The sequence below is a fragment of the Chenopodium album genome, chromosome 11 (genome assembly GCF_948465745.1).
Source record: "Chenopodium album chromosome 11, dcCheAlbu1.1, whole genome shotgun sequence".
NCBI lineage: Eukaryota > Viridiplantae > Streptophyta > Magnoliopsida > Caryophyllales > Amaranthaceae > Chenopodium > Chenopodium album.
The window spans coordinates 59,118,517-59,141,530 of NC_137844.1; the positions used below are offsets into that span (position 1 = coordinate 59,118,517).

Here is a 23,014-nt window from a genome sequence, read left to right on the forward strand (position 1 = left end):
ACAATATTATTGAATCACTAAAAAGAACTTGAGATTTTGACATAGAAAATAGAAAATGAGTGTAGACACCAAATTTTGATCCTACTTTTGTAATTATCACTATTATTATCTTTATTGTTTTTGCAAATAATTATCATTATTTTGCTAAATATTTTTATAAACTTTGGCGTTTTTTTTATTATTTAAAACGAAGAAAACGAGTAATAATAATGATTTTTATTCATAATTTCCAAAATACATGTTACAATTTGTACTTCTAAGCTACTAAATTACAAAAAACTGAAGTACAGCTAACATCACATGTATTTTTACCCTGCTCCACCGAAGTAATTTCGGGCTTTACTTGTGGATTAGCAGGTAAACTAATACAGCCATTAGGAGGACCACTAGCCCCACAATGTACATGAAGTACACTCGTATCAGTATGAAAAGGCATCCGGGCAGAAAATTAATTATGAAAAGTCGGAGGTTTCTTTCAGCAAAGGGGTTCCTACTGAGCAGAGAGAAGGTTTGATGGAAATTTTACATATGCGGCAAGTTGACAGACATGAAAAATACCTAGGTATTCCTACAATTGTAGGTCGTTCGAAAAAAGCCATTTTTGAGGCGATTCTTGACAGGATTTGGAAGAAACTGCAGGGTTGGAAAGAGAAGCTTTTGTCAAGAGCAGGAAAGGAAATTCTCCTAAAATCAGTTATTCAAGCCATTCCAACATATTTGATGGGTGTTTATAAATTTCCTAGCACTGTTATTCAGCGTATTCATTCGGCTATGGCTCGGTTTTGGTGGGGCTCGAAGGATGGGAAAAGGAAAATACACTTGAAAAGTTGGGAGTCTATGTGCACTATGAAATGTCTAGGAGGTATGGGTTTCCGTGATTTGAATGTATTCAATGACGCTCTCTTAGGAAGGCAAGCATGGCGTTTGGTGCAATTCCCCCACTCTTTATTTGGGCGTGTTTTCAAAGCTAAATATTTCCCTCATTCGGATTTTCTTGATTCTTACCTCGGGCTTAATGGAAGCTACTCTTGGCGAAGCATATGGGCGTCGAAAGCTATCATCAGGGAAGGGGTTTTGTGGAAGGTGGGAAATGGCAGCAAGATCAATATTTGGTCGGATCCATGGGTCGCTGATGAGGAAGGTCGCTACATTTTATCCGAAAGAAATACAGCTTTTAATAATGTGAGTGACATTATTGACCCGGAGAAGAAAGAATGGAGATATGATAGTATTGATGAATTTTTCACTGAGAGGGATATTAAATGTATACTGAGTATCCCCCTTAGTGAAAGAGAAAATGATGACAAGCTTGTGTGGGCCTATTCAAAATCAGAAGACTATACTGTGAAGTCTGCATACCTTCTCGGGAAGGGATGCAACTTAGAACTTTTCCACCAGGCGTGGTTGGAGATATGGAAAGCAGAAGTGACCCCTAAGGTACGACATTTTTTCTGGCGTCTCTGTACAAATACGCTCCCTGTCAAAAGCCTCCTCTATTTTCGACACCTTACTCTGGAAGCAAACTGCCCCTGGTGCAACTCTGAAACTGAAACAATTAATCATGCATTTGTGGAGTGTTTCCGAGTACAAGAATTGTGGGATGAATGTGGCTGTCCAAGTATGGCTAATTGGGGTGAGTATGACTCTATTTGTGATCTCATAGTAAGTTGGAAGAAATTGGAGCCAAAGGTCGTTCAACGTGGTATGTTCCTTGCTTGGTGTGTATGGGGAGACAGAAATCTGAAGGTGTTCCAAAACAAATTTACACCGAACGCTGTCATCAAGGATCGTGTTGCAAGATACGTAGATGAGCAAGGTAAATATAACACACGCATCTATGGTGCTGTGGGTCTCCGTCCACCTCCTAGTCCAAGCAAATGGTATGCGCCCCCTGTTAACATTGTAAAGATTAATGCCGATGCTAGTCTTGTTGATGAAGGCTGGGTGGGCCTTGGGGCTATCGCCAGAGACCACGAAGGGAAGGTTATTGCTGCAGCAACCAGAAGGCTTCGTGCCTTTTGGACCCCAGAGACAGCTGAAGCTAAAGCCCTTTTATTTGCTCTGAACCTTGGCAGGAAATATGGGTGTTCTGAGGTCATCTTAGAGTCGGATTGTAAGTCAATTATTGAACGGCTGTCAAAGAAATCTGCATCCTTGGAGATTGATATGGTACTAGGGGATATTCTAGAGACGTGCTCGTCATTCATGTCTGTTAATTGGGCTCATGTGAAGCGAGATGGTAATAGTGTAGCGCATAATTTAGCTAAACTTGTTCCTTATGGCTATGAGCAGTTTTGGGAGAATCATGTTCCCCAAGAGATTGCACATTATGTACTTATGGACTCTTTGTCCCTGGATTGATTAATGGAACTTGTTTGCTTTCAAAAAAAAAAAAAAAAAAAAAAAGTACACTCGTATCATTCTCATATCTTCCTCAAAGGTGAAGACAGGTTGATCTTCCTGATTATCTTGAAACATGGTGGCCGAAATTAATGGTGGTTTTTGTTTGGTTTTTTCGGGTAAGGAGGGAGATGGAAGAAGATAAGAAATAAGTGGTGAGTGGAGATTTTAGATAAGGGTAATTTTCTTTTTATATAGTAAAAGTGGATATTTTATATCGTATTTTTATACGTATATGTATAGTATTCGTATAGTATAAAGTACAATATTTTTTGTCTAGCCAGGGGAATATGTCATTTTATTTATAACCCAGCATCGTTTACTCCTTTAGAGTATGATAAGTATATTCGTATGTTCACTTAGTGTGTCAGAGTACTTTTAGTGATTTTTACGATTTGTGTAACACTCCATTATATGGCCAGCTTACCTATAAAGTCCACTACTCCAAAAATTCATGCCCAACCAAGGTAGGGAAATGACAAATATTCCCTTTCCTGCAATAAGTTTGCCCTACTCATATAAAAGTACCATACATTGTAATATTAAAAGAGCCCTTTGATGTACACTTTTTACCACTATGAGCCACAGGCTAAGATAAATTATTTTTTTTTTTTAGAGATTGGCTATCTCCACTAATATTTAAGAGCATGGTGAAAGTATGGATGTGAGTAATTCATGGATGGCCACGGAATGTGTTATATGAATATAATGGCAAATAGTGCTCTCAATAGTGTTTCTTGTTACTAGTTGAGCCATCGCGCGCGATGCGCGTGATAGCCCAATAAACAAGAATGGATTGTTGTTATTAATTTTAATTTATAATAGATGTATTACTAATTCGATTTATTTGCAGGTTGGGTTATGGGTTTAGTTTTGAAAATTGATGTTAAATTCTTTATGTGCGTGGTAGCCCAATAAAGTAGAACCGAGTATTGATAATTTGTAGTGTAAGCAAATGAGTAATACTAATTGCTATAGTTATTATTTGAAAATATTGGTATTGTGAAGAAGAAAAAAAAGGTGTTTTATAATTAGTAAAAGCGTGGAGAAAATACAAAAGGAACTTTCAAAGCATAATATGAATATATCTAGCTAAATGAAACTACAAGTATTAAAGTTTGATAAATTGGTATTCATATAAACTGCAAAGGGAATTTTGAAATAAATCACCATAATAAATAACAATAAAAAAAAACGTGTCCAGTTTTCTGTAGAATAATTATGGACCATTTTCCTCATAATTTTTTCAAGATTTTTTAAGAGTATCAAGCATTAAAACTCAAACAAGATATCAGATCTGCATGTAATAGTGAAAGGTAAGAACAAAATTCATCTATCAAGAGTGACATTGATTGTATTCAGCCATACACAGTGCAATACTACAATGCATATACATGACAAAATGATAACTGATATTATGGGATGGTTTAATACATTTGTTAATGACAATTAAACAGGTTAAGTACCTTTTCTAAGTAGCAAATAAATAGTAGTATAAATAATTGAAAGCAATAGGATACACATTTTTCTCAATTGTTCTATATATAGCACTGATAAACCAAATAGACATCGCCAAAAATCCTCATACAAAACAATCATCCAATTAAGATAAGAATTTTGAGTCGCCTCTCAAAATCACAAGATAGAAGAGTACTCAACTACTTATACTATAATATTAGTAGGTGATTTACACAAGTCCTTGGGTAAGAAAATATCCAATTATTCCTGAAAAAAAAAACATATGTAGAATAGGTAAGTAAAATTTTACCCAAAATGAGACATTTTCAACACCTGCAAATCTGCAATAATCTACACTATTCATAAAATAAATTAATTACCAAATACAAAAATTATATAATACTCAGATGTTCATTAAACAATTCCTACGTAGTGTACATTAAATTATCTAATTAGAGCCACATTTAAGGGTATAGACAAGCAAGCACTCATGGTTCAACTTTTAAAATTGATACAAAGCTTATTCATTATTCTACACACCCCTCTACTGCACGACATATTAACAAGACTTACAAGGACACATGATAAAACATTCATATGAATTCCAAGTATAAGCCAAACAAGCATACAACACAATTAACTTCCCACAGTACACTCCTTAACGACATTGACTAATGAATGTCTAAGTCTAATATACATAATACCCCTAAACAGAATACAATTACATATGATTATATAACAGCTATTTACACCTATGCTTTCCTAGGATCACCGGAGAATTATCAGATATTTTGACGTATCCTGGATCTTTATTGCAATACATCAAATATCTAATTGATGAATTGAGCATAACAAGAAAGCCAACAAGAATATACATGATATCCATCTTCCACAGTAAAACACCTATTATAACCACATATCAGATCTATCCTTTTATGTATAGCAAAAAAGACCAGAGAGCAAGAAGAGGACTCGGCTTATGGAAGGCGATATAACAGAATGGTCATCAAGGTGCGACATGCATCATTTAGATTCTACTCATTCTCATTTCCTTCTTTTACTTCTAATTCTAACTCCAACCTTTTGTTTAAAAATTTTCACTCCATTTCCTTCCACCCTCTCTCTCTCTCTCCCTCTCTTGCTCATCTAATCTAGTTTCACACTACCTTCCCATCTCTATTACTCTCTCTTTCTCTCTCTCTCTCTCTCCCTCTCTCTTGCTCATCTAATCTAGTTACACACTACCTTCCCATCTCTTTCTCTCTCTCACACACACACACACTCACACACACACACACACACACACACACACACACACACATCTAATCTAGTTTCACGCAACCTCATCATGTTTGTCTTTCTCATGCTCATGTAACACACTACATCCTCATGTTTTTCTCTATCTCTTGCTCATCTAATCTAGTTTATCACTACCTCCTCAATGTCTCTCTCTCTATCTATCTAACACACTACCTTCTCAATAATGTTTCTCTCTCTCTAACAAACTACCTCCTCATCTCTCTCTCTATCTCTCTCTCTCTCTCTCTCTCTCTCTCTCTCTATATATATCTATCTATCTATCTATGCTAAAATAAGTAGTAAATTTCTTATCAATGAACAAAGCCCAAGGCCCAAAAAGACAATCAGTGATACTATTAAGAGATGGACTGATGGACGAAGTGAAAATATTTAGCCATGCAACCAACACCTATCACGGGGTATATGTTTGATAAGGAGTGTAGGTGGGATTGAAAAGTTTAGTACCAAACTCTCAAATTCCCATGTTTGTTAAGGGGTAAGGGAAACAGGAGGTTTCTGCTCCACCCAACCATTTCTAGTGTAATTTTGAGATAAGTAATTATCAAGGACACAAATAAAGAAAATTATGATAAAAATTAACAACAAAAAAATATTGGCAATATTAAATTTAGTAGTTTGATTTCGCAATAGCATTAACTACACTCAATTCGTGTTTATTTTTAACTTTTGTTTATAACTTGTGTTTCTTAAGTACACTCAAAACTTAAAATACAAGTTCCAAATTCAAGATACGCTCCAAATCCAAAACCTATCCTTGGGTTTCATTGCTCCTACTCCATTCTTGCGATGAGATTTCAAGATGCTCAACCCATCTTCTTCACGATTGTAAAGTTGATATTTACTTGAATGGAGAATATAGAGTACGTAGTGTTTGTTTCAATGGGTGTAGATTTATTTCATCACTGTTGAAAAATCAAAGTGAAAGAGAATGAAACACCTTAAAGGGGAGAGAGACAACTTGAACATTGAATGGTTAGAGAGTTCAATAGTTGTGAGGAAAAAAATTAATTTGGACTGAAAGGACAATTGCCAAAAAAAAAATGGCGAGGCAAATTCGAAACGACACTAATTGTTTCTACAATTACGCATACTCTTTTTTTTAAAGGGTTGTAGATATAATACTTGACAAACTACATACGACAAACACATTAAAATTCAAAGCAATGGCATCGAATGAAACCAAACACACTGAAGTACATAACACACGAATGAGCCAAGACATTTTCCCTCCCCCGCAAGTCAATGGGTTGTTCTATCCTTCAATACTATTAACTATTTTAAAAAGTTGGTCCAAATAAACCCCAATAAAACTAATTGGAAATTAATTAACTCATATTCCTAGCAATTATAGTAATCAATCCTAAAAAAATTATAAGTTTATAAGTAATATTTTAATACCCAAAAATTCGATTAAAACCGCAAAAGAGGAGATAAAAACCCCTCAAATCCTCCGAAACTCTTAAGTCTTAATCAATCACCGGACTTCATATGTCCTCGATTTAAAATCTAAAAATAATCATAAAATCAACTAAAACCCCATTATCTTAGCATAATCTAGCATAATGGGCATTTAACTCCAAGTTTCAAGCTTTAAATTTCCCCAAAAAAAAAAGGATATCAAAAATCTCAAGCTCATCAATAGGTTCAACCGCATACTCATCACCGACGATGTATATATCTATAGCAGTAAATTTCCTCAATTTATTATGGGTAATCTAATCCATGCGGTTTAACATGACTTTCTGATTTTATAATTGATTTCAATAGTAGTATTTTTTCGATCCCAAGTATCTCTTTTTTAAGCCAAGAAAAATAACCCAGTTCATCCCACACATATAACCCAATTAATCTCACATTATAACCCAAATTACAGGGGGGAAAAAAAGCAAAAAAAAAATGTACCTTAATTGAGTGAGTAGAAGGCTACGATTCTCCATAGCTTTTTCGATCCATCCCTTTGATTTCAACACAATTAATCTGACATAACAAAAAAGATAACACAAAGCGATATACCCAATATAAAAAAACAAACATATGAATAACCAACATCAGAGTAACCCTTCGGAAAACATTTCAGCGATATTGATAGGCCGAGAGTAACCCACTGCCCTAACTCTCTACATTAAGAGACTATGCCATCAATTATTTTGTCCTCTAAGTTATTGGTGATTTACAAAAGCAGGAACCAAGCATATTAAAACAACAGTCCAAACCACGAGTAGAAAAAGCAATCAACAGTGTAGGACAATTTATGAACCTAAGCAAAATAACATAACACATCTCTAATTATTCCGATAAAATACTCAGCATATATGGCACAGCCTACAGAAACAACCAGAACAAGTGCAAATGATAGCTTTCATTACAGCATAAATTTAAGGAAATTTTAGATTTTAACACCAGACAAATCAATGAAAATTGATATTAACACCTCCCAAAAAAAAAATTTATTTTAACACCACATAAAAATATTAAAATTTGAAGTTACCACCAGATAACGGTTTCTGTGACGGAAAAGTGACTTGAGTCCCATGTTTTAGTTTTACCTCCAATTTTCTCACACAGTAACACGATTCTTCCTCCTTCATTGATTACTTCCAACCATCTTCATTGAATTCTCTCTTAATCTTCATCTACTCAAAAAAATATTTTCATCTAGGGCATTCAATTTCTTAAAATTGTGTGGTTAGGGATAGCAGAGTACAAGGGAGCTGTCAACGTTGCAGAAGAATAGCCTTTGAGGATTTCGTCATCCATCTTCCAAAAAAAGGCGAAAGTTGCTGGTAATTTGACAATTACAGGCGAAAGATTCCAAAGAAGGTATCTTTTTCATCTTTTTACAGCAATTTCATCTATTACTTGTGAATGATTGATGTCAATTTTGCAATTTTATGCTTAATTAGGGTTACTTTTGGCAACTGAAACAGAGAACCCTAGAAAAATCGAATTTTTTGAAATTGACTATGCGAATTAGGTTAATTGGTGTTTTAGGTTGAAATTTGAGATTAATTAATGTAGGTTTATGTTAATTAACTTAGAGAAGACTGTACATGTGTGATTTGTTTATTGATACATGTTGGACTGGATGCTTTGTAGTTAAATATTCAAGTAGTGTAGTTGATTAATAATGTGTTGATATTATATGGCTTTTAATAATACTATTATATCTGTGTTATTGGTAGGTAGATAATGGGTGACAATGAAGATATGGTTGACATCTGTCTAAGAGTGGGGGGTGCTTTTGTCCCTAAAAGAGTTAGCAAAGATAGACAAATGCTTTGTTGGTGTGGGGGTGGTGTTATTGGAGAAGAAAAGTCCAAGTGTCTAAGTTGGATGTACAGGAGATTAGGACAGCTGCAATTCATGGATTTGTTCAGGGTGATATGGAGGTGCCTGTGTATTTCAACTGTTGGTATAGGCAGAAGAGTAAAACCTTTAACACTGGTAGAAGAGAACTAGTCAACAGTGATGAAGTGAGGGGCCTTTTGGAGACTATAAATGCAGAGGGGTATGTTGAAGTCTTTGTGACAGCACAACTTAATTTGAAGCCCAGAAGTCAAGCCCAACCCAATCCCCCCCCCCCCCAAAGGATAAGGTTAGTTAATAAGGGAAAAAGGGTCAAAGTACTTCTACTGTCAGTGTTAGGAGGAGCCCTAGGTTTAAGAAGACAGAAACTGAAAGGGAGGAAAGTCCACCTAGGGATAATTTAGTGACAAAGAAAGGGAAGGGGAAGCTTGCAGAAACTGGAGTGTCTGGTAGTTTAAAAGAGAAGAGTAAGGTGAAAGGTAAAGCCTCAGCAAAGGCTAAAGCATTGGTGTTTGATGAGGATGATGTTGGTGGCAATAATGAATCTGACTACTCTAGCTCAGATTTGAGTGATGAGGACTTAGATTGGGAACCTGGTGAAGAGGAATTTGATGAAGGGGATGAAGAATGGTTTATTGAAGGGTCTAAGGAGATCCTAGATAAGGTTAACAAGAGTTTGAGGAAATTGCAGGGCAGTGGCATAGATCAGGGTGTTGTTAGAGATAAGAGGTCAGATCTGAAAGATGACCTAGATATAGGAACAGTCAGGGTCAATCCAGAGGCTAAAGATGGTGATTCAGAGAGTTCAAGAAACTTGTGTGGATCTGATTCAGAGGAGGATACTGCTCCATGGTTTAATGAAGATGTGATTTCCAGAAGCCCATCCAGCTGCAGCTAAGGCAGAAATTCAAGAATGCTGCAATCTTGAGAAGGGTATTGAGACTGCATGCCATATAAGAGAGGTATGAGTTTTATTTCTTGCATAATGACAGTAGGAGGATTACAGTACAATGTAGGTATAGATGTGACTGTGAGTTCAATACTTATACTTGTAGAATGCCTGCATGTACATGTGTGGGGGGAGTAAAGTGTCATTTCAAGGTGTATGCATCAAAACTAGTGAAGCAGGAAACTTTGCAAATTAAAAGTTGTAAATTGAAACACACTTGTCTTAGAGTGAAGAAGAACAGGATGATTACTGCTGAATACATAGCAGACAGGTACCTAGAGGAGTTTAGGTGTAATTCTGCATGGAGAATTAAGGATATTAGGGCTAGGGTTCTTAATGAATTGGGAATTGAGGTGACATACTTTAAAGCATGGATGGCTAGGTGTAGGGCAAAACTAATCATATTTGGTTCAGCAAGGGAGCAGTATGCTAGGGTGTGGGATTATGGAAGAGCTGTGATGAAGTATAACCCTGGTTCTGGGTGCAATGTGGTTGTGGATGGTATAGATAGACCTGAGCCCCCTTTATTTTTGAGAATGTTCATGTGTTTAAGGCCTTTGAGAGATGGCTTTGCTAAGGGATGTAGGCCACTGATTGGGGTGGATGGTTGTCACCTCAAGGGTGCATATCCAGGACAAATCCTAGTGGCAGTAGCTAAGGATGGGAACAACAACCCATTCCCTCTAGCTTGGGCAACAGTAGAAGCAGAAAATATAGAGATTTGGGGTTGGTTTTTAGAGTCTGTTATGGCAATGTTCACACATGATCAAGGAGCAGAGCTGACAATAATGTCAGACAGGAAAAAGGTAAGATTTCATGTTTTCACATATTCATTTATAGTTATTAACCTTCTCTTTATGTAAGTTAGTAGAATAACTTAATTACTGAATTGGTGAATGAATATGCTAGGGTCTTCTGGAGGCAATGGATGATGTAGTTCCAAAAGCTGAAAAAAGATTTTGTGTTAGGCTCATTTGGGCAAACTTCAAGCTCAAATTCACTAGGTCACCATACAAGGAACTGTTTTGGGCAGCAGCCAGATCAACCACAGAAGTAAGTCATATTCCCATAATCATATACTGTATGCAAAGAGATTTCTGTTTTTGTCTTGCTTTTAAACTGGTTCATGTGCTAAATTTGTTTATATTATTGCATGTTGTCAGTTTAATTTCAAATTTTCCATGGACTCTATCAAAGAGTTGTCAGAAGAGGCATATGATTATTTAGTGAACATTCCCACCAAGTCTTGGTCAAGACATGCATTTTCATCTAACTGCAAGTCCAACATGTTGTTAAACAACATGTGTGAGACTTTCAATGCAGTCATCAGGCCTGCCAGAGATAAGCCTATCCTCACCCAAATGGAATGGATGAGGAGGTATGTAATGAATAGGAACAATTAAAAGTGGGAGGATTCCAAAAAAATTACAAGCAACCTTACCCCTTATGTGAGGAATGTCATGGGTAGGATAGAATTTGTTGCTAGGAAGTGTGTTGTGCAACCATCAAGAGGGTCAACATTTGAAGTGCAGTTGATGGATGATCAAGAATGTGTGGATTTGGAGAAGGAAAGTTGTACCTGTTACCATTGGGAACTAACTGGGATTCCCTGTGTGCATGCTTATGCATGCATGATGGACATTAGGGGTGACATAGAGGCATATGTGGACCCTTATTACACCATAGACTCATACAGGAAAGCTTATGAACCCCCTATCCAACCCATGCCTGGTCCCAAACATTGGGAGAGAGTCAAGATGAGGGAACCACAACCTCCTGCATTTAAGGTACAGCCTGGAAGACCAAAGAGCAAAAAAAGGAAACTTGAACCAGGGGAATGTTCTAATGCAAGTGGACAGCCAAACACAGCAAAGAGGCAGAAACAATGCAGTAAATGTGCAGGTTTTGGTCACTATGCTAAGACCTGCAAAAATCCTGCTGCACCGGCAACTGATGTGCCAAGGCCACCAGGAAGACCACCCTCCAACACTCCTTGGATGGTGGAGGAGAGGAAGAAGAAAGAAGCCAGAGCTGCCAAAAATGTAAGACTATTGTAGCATGTGTTTCTATACTTTTATTAAGTTTGTTCTGTAAGCTAACTAAGTTGTTCAATCCTAAAACAAAGCTCAAGTCAGCCAAAGGCAAAGCAGCAGGCTAAGTCAAAGACAAATGCTTCCTCTAGCCAACCTGCAACAACCACTACTCAACATCCACACAGAAGTTCTATGATTTTCTCAAGCCAGCCCGCAACAACAGTGCAACAACCAACACACACAGGTGTGATAACAAGGGCCAAGCTGCAAACTATCAAGGGTGTAAACCTTACTCAATGATGTAATAAGGGCTAGCTAGAAAACAATGTCTTATTTCGTTTCATTTGTGTTAGTTTTTGTTGGGTTGTCATTAACATTTGAACAATCAGAAACTTGGAGTAGGTATATTTTGTATGGCTGTAACTGCCATTAAAACAGGTTGAAGTACACACCTTTTGGCAACTATTTTTGAATATTTATGTTAACTTCTCCAATTTGCATTTTATATTCAAATTACGAAGTTCCCCAATCCCTACTTTAATGCATGCATGCTTTCAATGTCAAGTTAAAACCATCACAAATGAACATCTAACACATATAAATAGGTGGAATTCATTCACATAAATATTTCATTATACAAAATCTCCCTACACTTCAAGTCACAAAATGAAAATTCAAGAACCTACTTCTATTAGCTTACAACTAAACACCCCTAACCATTAGGAAAACTACACTAATTGACAAACTAATACAGATAGCCATGCCCCCCCATAAACAGTTCACTGAAGACTTCTCCACTGCCTTGCACTTCCTATTCATTCTCTTTCTTTCAGCATTCAAAGTCTTGCATCTCATCTTCAAATTGTCAACTTCATTAAGTAGGCACCTCCTTTGCCCACTGATTTCATCAACTTCCCTTTTCAACTCATTCACTTCACCCTCAAGCAGCTTCTTATCCAACAACAGGTTGTTGATAACGTCTGTTTGCCAATCTGTCCCATCAGGTTGGTCAACCCATTCGAAGACCTTGCACCCCCTTGTTTCTATGACTGGATCAAAAAACTTACAAGATTTGAACTTACTCCCTGGATTCTCCCTAGTCCAGCTAGTTAGCCTGGCCATTGGCACTCCACATTGGCACTTTCTCTCCTTTGAAGGAGAATAGCTCAAAGAAGACATAATCTGCATCAATTGAGGATGAATATAACATTTAGTGCTTTGTACACATACGAATTAAAAGTTTCAACACCAACTTTCAATTAAAATTGCCTAACACGAAAACCCCCAATTTCATTTCCATTTAAACCCTAACTTTTGTAATTGGGCATTTAGATGCGACAATGCTAATCCAAACACCAAATCCAGCATAATTCATGACTAAATTACTAAACTAAGGAAATTTTAACCATAATTATATACCAAACAAGCTCAATTTGCCATTAAATTGCAGAGAAAGTGCGATTTTGATGTATGAACAAACATACCTGTTTACCACCTTCAATTCCTTCCTCGTTCCCAACAAACCCAAGAATTCTTGATATGAATTCGTTTTTTGGAATGAAATGCGACCAGAATCAACTTATTTTAATCCAAAATTTGCTAAGAAAAGAAGGAAATTGGAGAGAATCGTGCATTTATAAAGAGATTTTTAAAAAGTATCCGTTGGAGTGGGGCCCAGTAACAGTTCCGTTAACAGATTCAAGATTTTGGTGGTAACTTCAAATTTTAATATTTTTATGTGGTGTTAAAATAATTTTTTTTTTTTTGGGAGGTGTTAATATCAATTTTCATTGATTTGTCTGGTGTTAAAATCTAAAATTTCCTAAATTTAATCAGATTTATCAAAATTATCAGTGGTAAAAAGCATGTAGGCCATCATTTGTGTTTCTACTTTTACAATCTAGAACTGTTTACTTAGCTTCTATGTTAAATGATGGGTTACCAGGGAGGGAAAACCCCATATGGTGAGATCCGAGATTTTTTTTAATTCTTCTAAATTCTATCAATTTGGTATTAGAATCCGAATTGCAATTTTTTGTGCTAAGCGACGGCAGATATATTTCCTTCAAAATTCTTAGATTCATAGTTAACACACATTTACACATGGATTACCTATATTACAGAACGGTGACACTATGATGTGATAAATTTATGGAAAGAGAAATCACGAGACATTTTATAACATACCATTAGACCATGAGTATAGCATGTCAAACCCATACATGAAAAGCCTGGTTAGTAAATCTGATTTTTCTGAACTTCTCCTCAGCTGGATTCTTCACCACATGCCTGCATAGGTAAAAAGTGTTGGAATGCTTTCTTTATGCTGACATCCTCATCCTGGTTTGGTAATCGTCAACAAAAAATAATAAGAATGAAGGCTATATTGTGAATTTGATATTCATGAAACATGTACATTCAAGAATTAGAGTGCAAACAAGCAAAATCATTGAACACATCATTCACCTTATGATTCTTTTTTAAAGATCGAAGGCACTCTCTCATTTGCTCTGCTTTTGTAATAGGCTTAACTGGCAAAATACTCTACAATTCGTATATAAATACATCAAAATAATGGCAAATTCTAAATATATAGATTAACTTCACAGCTATGCCCATCTTAACAAGAATCCGCCTTCTTCTCCTTAACAATGGGTTCAGAAGGTTTTGCAGCAATGGGATCTTCTGGAGGCAACCCAAGATTGCGTTTTCTTTCATCCTGTGAAACCAAGGGAAAGAAAAATGTCAGGTTACCACTGGTCCTCAATATTCAACTAAATAGATCCAATAATTTTAAGGCCAGAAACTTCAAGATGGCACTTATGAAATGCTTGACATAGCATTGAATTAACTCTATTGAAAGAATGTACTATACAATAACCAAAACACAAATAGATAAACCAAGGCTAATAACAAATTACCATCTTATTAGATCATTAAGATCAACCACAAAATACAATCCACCATCTTAAATCACAATAATTATTCACATAATCCCACAATCAGTAAATGGATTGATATTTAAATTAAAGTGTGTGTGTTGGGTTTTTTTTTTTTTTTTTTTTTTTTTTTTTTTTGTTTTTTTAGTTTTGGGCTGAAATGCTCAATAACACAATCAGAGTCCAAATCACCAAATAAACAGATCAGCCAAAAATTTTATCTGCTATTTTTAATCACATTAATTATTCACATAATACCACAATTGCTTATTGAATTGATGATTGAACTAAAGTGTTTTTTTTTTTTTTTTTTTTTTTTGCTGAAATTATCAATAACACACAATCAGAGTCCAAATTATCGTCTAAACACATCAGCCCAAAATTCAATCCACTATCTTAAATCACATTTATCATTCACATAATCCCACAATCACCAAGAGTTTTTTTTCCATAAATTCTCGATAAAACACAATCAGAGTCCAAATTACCATCAAAACAGATCAGCCAAAGATTCAATCCACACTATCATAAATCACATCAATCATTCACATAATCCCACAATCACCAATAATACGATGCATTGTAGTCTGGACATAGACATCCCTCCCAGATACATACAAACCAACATAAGATTGATGTTAAAATACTTTGACACATATACCCTAGCAACAACACCCTATGCTTTGAAAAAATTCAGCCTTTACTAAGCAATTAGTTCCTGCTTCAAAATGTGATTAAAAAAAGGATGATTATGCTACCAATTCTTCATCAACCCCAAATATTATTGCCATTAGTTTAGTAAAGGTATACTGGGGAGGAGGAGAATAGAAAGTATGATTGAAAGGAGGATACTGATGAAGAAGCAAAGGCAAATATCTGTAATTGGTGCCATAAAATCCTTTTTTCTTATCTCAGGTCCAATTCTACACAATAAGAAATACTCGAAGATTGGCGTCATATTTGAACTTGGAGTTTTGACACACTCTCAGTTAAGTAATGAATTGAGAAAAGAGAATCAGATCTGTTTGAAATGATTATGGCTGTTGAATCTTTTTTGCGAAATACCATTTTAATAAATACATTTCCCAGAGAGCATTTAGTTACACAAATAAATGAACTAATTAACTAAAACAAATGCGGTATATCAGATAGGTGAATTTCAGGGTAAATAACATTACTTTCACAGGGATTGTCACTAAAGCACCTTAAGAAGATATATTAGACCACAAACAACCCAATTACCATACCTAAAGAGACTTCTCATCACAAACTCGCCCTCCAAAATAGCCTTGTAGCAATAGCATGCTAGCAACTCAACAACCTTCGCGTATTCTTGTAGCATATATGGATGATATTTTCTTTTGTTTTTCCATATCATTTTAAATCATCCCAGTATCCCACCATTACTACTATGTGCTACTCTTATCATCCATTTTCTACACCCATTGAATGGAATTTTCTTGCATCAATAATTAAGCATCTAGAGGATTTAACCTTTGCAGCTTGGAGCTAAGATTCAATCACTAAAATGACCACCAAATCATCAGCCTTTACAATCCTTTTTCAGCCAACACATTAGCAACCCAAATTGTCTCAATTATTAAATTAAATTCCATATTCATAGTTTCATACCTACATTTAAGTATTTGATAAAAAATTCCACAATCACAGTTCCATTTTAACATTAAAGCGTTCTTCAACACATTAGCAACAAAATTGACTCAATTATCAAAATTCCATTTTCATAGTTTCATCCTAACACTAAGTGTTTTACAACACATTAGCTACCAAATTATACTCAATAATCAAAATTTCATTTTCACATTTTTCGAAAAAAAAAATCATTTTCATAGTTTAATCCTAACATTAAAGGGTTCTGCAACACATTAACAACAAAATTTGACTCAATTATCAAAATAAATTCTTCTCCTAAGGAATATGAAGAGCAAATTTCTAACATGGAAATTTCTCGCTTAAAATAATTCAGTGATAAGAACTAATAGCTCAATAATCCACCTAAGAATAACCCTAAATTGACTATAATGACATTTAAAATAATATCCGATTATTAAGAAAAACAGATCTTACCTCGGAAGCTTCATCAATGGAGGAAAGAAAGCTCACAATTAAGCTTCAATGGAGGAAAAAGGGGTGCACCGTGAAATAGCTCCAAAATCGTTTAGGAAATTTAACGAATTCGGAAAATCAAAGCATACTCTATAAATCTTCTTCTCCTTTTACTAACATCCTTTTCAGCTTTCTCTTTGATCTTATTCAGCGCAAACATAATTAATTTAACCTCTCTGAAAATTAATCAGATTTTTTTAATAGCAAAAATTACACAAAGGTGACTCTTAATCCCGACCCTTTACGATAATCCCTAGATTGAGAAGTTTAAATTCGATGATATAATAAAGAAACAAAAGTCTAACTTGCTTCAATGGAGAAGAAAGCTCAGAAGTCGCTTCAATGGAGAAGAAAGCTCGGATGTCGCTTCAATGGAGAATCCAGAGTACATGTCTAAATGGAGGAGAAAAAAAGGGGTGCAGCGTTATGTTGAAAAATTAAAATGACAGGGAAATGTAGTCAAACAAATGAGTGGAGGTGAGGAAATTCGGGAGAGGAAGAGGAAATTAAGTAATTTTCTTCTTTGTTTTACAGCAGTCAACAAGGGCAACAGGATAAAAAAGAAATAAAGAAAAAAGGAATAAAAATAAGCAAGGGTAAAAGAGTCATTACACTGTAGAATTGAAATGGTAACACATGTTGTGGGATTTAAAAGGGAGAGGATCAATAGTGTCCTAAATAGTTGTTCTTGTTAGTATTCTCAATGGATGGCCACGGAAGGCACTTTGGGTTTTTGTTCCTCCGTGAGGATGAATCATGAATTAGGGATCTTGCCTCTTTATCCTTGTCAGAAATGATTTATTTTTTGTCTCAAGCGATAACTAATTTGTGTAACGGTTATTTTTTATACAATCGTGATAAGTATAAATTTGTGTTTTAGTAGAGTAAGGCAAGATAAGAGTTCACCTTCTTTTTAAAGGTCATTCGGTCAGGGGAATATATTTTACTCTTGACTACCTTAAGTAATTTATGTCGTGTGACTTGATATTGTATGATTCACACGGTGTATTTTCACTTTGACCACGTCAATCTTATGACTTTATATGATTTACCCTTACTTTACACTTTTAGTAAAGGTCATTGTTTGTAATGCTCGTATGTATAAGATTTTGTTGTATGATTAAATGTTCTTGGGTAAATTTATATGTACTGTCTAATAAGGGCAAGGGTTATTTTTTTATTTTTTTTTATAAGCTCTGAAAATATTTTGTCTACCCCTACTAGTATTGTAACCTAATATCTTTGTGTAACTTTCAGAGCTGACATCTTAGGGAGATATTTATTTTATAAGTGTTGTTTTAGTACCTTGGTGAGTATAATAGTCACTAAATAAATTTAAGCACTCTACCATACGTATACCACGTGAGTATTTTTGAGTTGTGACATGACTTGGTTATATATTTTCTTTGGCATTTAGAACCTTTTTATTATATAAATATTAGAGTCTGATTTAATTACGGTTTTCTTTATTTTATCACCTTAAGTGTTGCAAAACAGATTAGGTAGTTTGTTACATATAGAACGAAAGAATTTAATATCAAAATTCTCATTATTACCAAAATCTTGATATTTACCAAAATAATCCTTGAATTTTAATTTATTTACTTTTTTTATGTACAAATTAACCCCTTTATTTTCCTATAAATACCCCCCTAATTTTCAAGTTTTAGACACTAAAAAATTTCCTACAAATTCTCTCTAAAAAATTCTCCTCTAATATTTTGCTTTAGTTAAAATCTCTCTAATTTAGCTTTATTTTTAAGTTATTAGCTTATAAAAAGCATCATACAATTAAGTTGTTGTTTTTATTTTTATTTTTATTTTTATTTAAGTATTGTTATTATCTTCAATTCCTATAAAAAAAACACAAAAATATCTCAAGTTCAAGTATTGTTGTTATTTTCATTTTGTTAAAAAAATTAGTTAATTATTTAAGTATTCCTATATTAAAACCAAAAAACAAAAAAGTTTATTTCTTAGGGCTCGTTTGGCATTGTTGTGGTTTCCTGTTTTTTGGTTTTTTGTTTTTCAAAATCATATGATACATGTCATGAAATGAATCAAAAATTATTCAAACTTATTAAAAAACATGATAATTTTGAAAACTGACAACAGAAAAGTGGAAACACCTTTTTCTTGTTTCCTGTTTTTGGTTTTTTGTTTTCAAAAAAACAGAAAACTAAAAACCAAAAACAATGCCAAACAAGCCCTTAAGATTTAGTTTTATTTTTCAAGTTTGTTTTCTATAATCAAAAATCAAAAAAAGTTCATTAGCTTTATTTTGCACTAATTTCTTTTAATATCTCAAAATTCCAAAAGAATATCTCTTAGTCTCTTTCATTGCATTTTAATTAAGGAGTTATCATCTTTTCATTCTTGATAAACAAAAGAAGTTATCCAAAAAATTGCTACACCTAACTCAAGGTATTATCTTTATTCCTTTCTTAATTTTCTTAATTATTATTATTAGGCTAACTAATGTGTTTGTTTCCATGTGATGATACCAATAGGGGTAATGACGATATTAGGTGCTAAATTAGCCCTAAATATTTCATTACTCCACATTAGAAAGCCAAGCCTATTGGTGAGGTGATAGGTTATAAATAGGGGAGTAATTGCATTTTGCATTGCATCTTTTTCTAATGCATTTAAATTTAAAAGGTTAATACATTCATGTGTCTGCCTAAAGTGTATTTTTAAGAATGATTTATTTCTTAAAGTAAGCTTAAAGACCTAATAAATTAAGAGTTTGTGTAAAGGATGTTCAAGAGTAAAGAATTACTTACCACGTCCCAAAGATGGCCTATGAAACAACCCTTACGACCAGAAGCAGTTCCATTTCTTTAGCTCAAATGATAGAACTTTTCAAGAGCTTTCTAACCGGATCTCACAATAATTTTTTCGATTTTTCTATGATTTTTAATGATTTTTTTTTAGTTCAAGCTATCAAAGAAATGAAATGTGCACGTTTTTCTCTTAACTTTTTTTAAAAAAAATTGTATTAATTTATTTTTAAGAAGCTAATGGTGGTATGAAACCCATGTCACTTTATATTATATCTATACTTCTTAACTTATGGAGTTTAAATTAAGATGTCTTCCTTTTATCTAGAGATGACTTTAGAAATAAGAGTTTTTAATTCTAAGTGTTGTTTTAAGAAATTTTATTTTAAAGATGACTTTTGAAATAAGAGTTTTTGACAAATTTTAATTCTAAATGTTGTTGTTTTAAAAATCTTTAATCCTATTTCAAAGATGACTTTCGAAATAAGTGATGTCTTAAGGACTTTAATTTTATTTTAAGATGGCTTCAGAAATAAAAGTTTTAACAAACATTATTTTCTTTTATAATTTTGTGAACCTTCTTATTTCAAACTCTTTTGTGACACAAGAATGAATCGTAACATTGCTTGTTTATTTCTAATAATTAATGATAGTTAATATAAGGTTATGGCCTCATTTCCAAACATAAGGTTAAGATTAATTATTTAGTTGTATAGGATTGTAACAATTGTCCATCTCCATAAAAATAAGCTTATATCCCATTATAATTACCCGATGGATTAATTGACAATCGGATATGATTAGATAGTTCATTGTTCCCTTTTATTTGGAAGTAAGGCCTTGACAGGTGTCGTGTTTTATTTTGTCAATTCCATTAAGCCTAAACACATAACCCTTAAAACCTTACAAAAATTACCCTTGAGTGATTTTAAACCCAAAGTGAGATTATATAGTAAACCCTTACAGTTTCACTCCAAAAAATACCTTGACCCACATAAAAAGTCGTCAATTAGGACGCATTTGTTGAATTATCTTGTTCAAAAGACATTTTTGGTAATCACTAATTGGGGTGATTTTCCTCAACCAAGGTGGTTCATTTTACTTTTATGAGTGAATCCGTCAAAGATCACTAAAATCCCATTTACAAAAATGACGTTTTATGTCAACTATCCAAATTAAAAACCCAATGGAATTGGTAAAAACATGACATCGGTTCGAACTACGAAGGTTTTGATCCGTGAGTGAATTCAAAATTTCACTATGATCGATACGTAGTGCAACTTTGGTGCTCAAACCTTCCTTATATTAATATGTCTTAAAACTTGATTTTTAACAACGCAATAGTAAGAGCCCGTTCCTTAGAACGGAAGGGAAAACGAGTTCCAGACGTTCGATTCTCTTAACCTAAACCCCGAACCCTGTGCCTTATTTATCTTTATGGAGTTAACAGTTGATTTTTTTTTTTTAGTTTTATTTCTTAAAATTGACTGTTTTAAAATCCGTCCTTATGGATAAAAATAAGGTTGTAACACCCCAATAATTCTCCTTTTTTCCAAACCACTTAATTTAAATAAAATAGTGGAGAACCATTGGCATGTTACCGCCACGTGTTAAAACGTTAAGGCTTTATCAAAGTATTGTAGCGGAAATCCAACTTAAATCTTAAAATAATATAATTTAGAAAATCAATAAGTCAAAGCTTACAAATTGGAACCATAAAGGCCCTTATTAAACCAAACTAATATTTAAAATCCCAAAACATAATTGAAATAGTAAAACATAGATAAGTTCAACACAAAGAACGAATACTCTCAATCACACCAATCCCTTGACAATGCGTATGTCAAATCCCCGAACCTCACATCATCAAGCTAACCTGTGCAATACTGCTCCCCAATAATACAAGTGTAATAATTGGATCATCACAGGGTCATTGAAAGGCGAAGGCCATGACCAAAAGAAAACACACACAAAGGCACACAATTAGCAAAGCTGAGTACATACAAGCTACAACGTACAAAACCTAACATGCTCAATTAATTAAAGTAAATAAACATACAAAACGAATTCATTAATCAAGACTCCACACTTAAACAATTCAATTGACTCAACATACTTAGTAACCAATTCCAAACACTTGACTCTTAATATTTAGTTTGATTAATTTAATTTGGTTTAAGCAATAGACGAGGTTGTCCAACCCACCAAATCATTTTGGTCCCAAATGACCATTTAAAATAAAAGTTTAGCGCAATGCAAGAATGGGCGCGACTCCATTCTCACAAAGTTAGTCTAGGATCCCATCTAACTTTCATTATAAAATAAAAATGTAAATACCAAAAGAGAAGAGGACATGTTGATCAAACAAGCCTCGAAAAGCCACGGGCTACCACCGTGTACCCCAACCCATAACTGTCAATACTCTAGAAGTGCACACTTTCCAGACTTTTATTGCTCATCCTTGTTTCACTTTACGTGATTACAATTTTAATTAATAGCCGACTCATTCAAGTAGACCATACATAACAATCATACATCATTTCACTTTTAATCTTATTTAGGACAATGGTGATTACATCACAAATTGACCTTTAATTCCTTTAAACTTCCAAATTATCCAAAATTGTTGAACAGAGTCAACCCACCTAGCCATTTCGGCTTGATCCACTTTTACTCAACATACTAACAAGTCATGCTTGAGTAATAAATAAAATAATAATAACCTTGTGGAATAATTAATAAATTTATTCCACTTAAACCATTCAATTCCAATCTTTCAATAATCCAAATGTGGTTAATAAACCAATCCAATAAAAAAAAAATATACGTGTATCAATATTCCATACAAACAATTAATCCAATATAATTCAACATGCTTGCATCCATAATTCCATACCAACATAATCAATTTACCAAAACATGTCTCATAAACATAAGCACATGAATTAATTAAATGTATAACCAAACAATTTCCATCCAAGTGTTCTCTAAACATGAAACTAAGTTCTTTCTTTTTGGTACCTAAACATGATACTACTTACAACGAAGTAGACATGTACGTACCTTGTATAAACAATCATTTGTGCCACTTGTAATCACTCAAAAGTCTCATAAGGAACAATCACTTCCTAGAAAACAACCAATAACAATAAATTAATACTCAACCAAATTTCCAGCAACTTAAATTTACTTTAGACTACTTAAAAAAAATCTGAAAATTATTTAAAAACCCCTAATTAAACTCCTTTTTAATGGGTAATCACACCCTTTCATTAAAATCACAGTTATACTACTTTAAATAAAATTCCAGCATTTTAAACTAATCAAAAACCCTTTAAAACTCAAGGATAAAATTTAAAGCATAAAAAAAAACTTCGTTAAAAATCAAAAACTGTCCGAAAATCATATTTAGAGGCTGAATTTGGCCACGAGAACCCTTTAAAACATTGTTTCCACATGGAAAACACTACTTTTTTTTTTATCAAAATCGGATGAGTTCAGAACCTAATCGGGAATAAAACGGGATTAATATTAACGAATGGAAGTCTAAGAATTAAAACACGAATTTACGTGTTCAAAATATTCTGGGATTAAGTTAAACTAATCAGTAGTTATAATCACCAAAATTTCAAACATCATTACTATAAAAGCCCTAAATCAATTGTTCGTAAAAACCCTAAAATCGTGATTTTCAATAAT

The 23,014-nt window shown here is 33.9% G+C and overlaps 1 protein-coding gene across 1 annotated transcript; it reads left to right on the forward strand.

Moving 5' to 3' along the window:
- The first annotated feature begins 9,469 nt into the window (after positions 1–9,469).
- On the forward strand, positions 9,470–11,490 carry LOC145567008 (uncharacterized). Its single transcript, XM_081626244.1, has 5 exons — positions 9,470–9,514; positions 9,613–10,239; positions 10,343–10,486; positions 10,597–10,811; positions 10,902–11,490. The coding sequence occupies exons 1-5, from the start codon at positions 9,470–9,472 to the stop codon at positions 11,488–11,490; spliced, it is 1,620 nt and encodes a 539-aa protein (XP_081482370.1).
- The last annotated feature ends 11,524 nt before the right edge of the window (positions 11,491–23,014 follow it).

Bases quoted from the DNA above. Each gene is read 5' to 3' on its own strand.
- LOC145567008 (XM_081626244.1), top strand. From the start codon at position 9,470: ATGACAGTAGGAGGATTACAGTACAATGTAGGTATAGATGTGACT. The intron at 9,515-9,612 runs GTGAGTTCAATA...CTAGTGAAGCAG, and splicing joins ATGTAGGTATAGATGTGACT to GAAACTTTGCAAATTAAAAG. The intron at 10,812-10,901 runs GTATGTAATGAA...TGTCATGGGTAG, and splicing joins CAAATGGAATGGATGAGGAG to GATAGAATTTGTTGCTAGGA.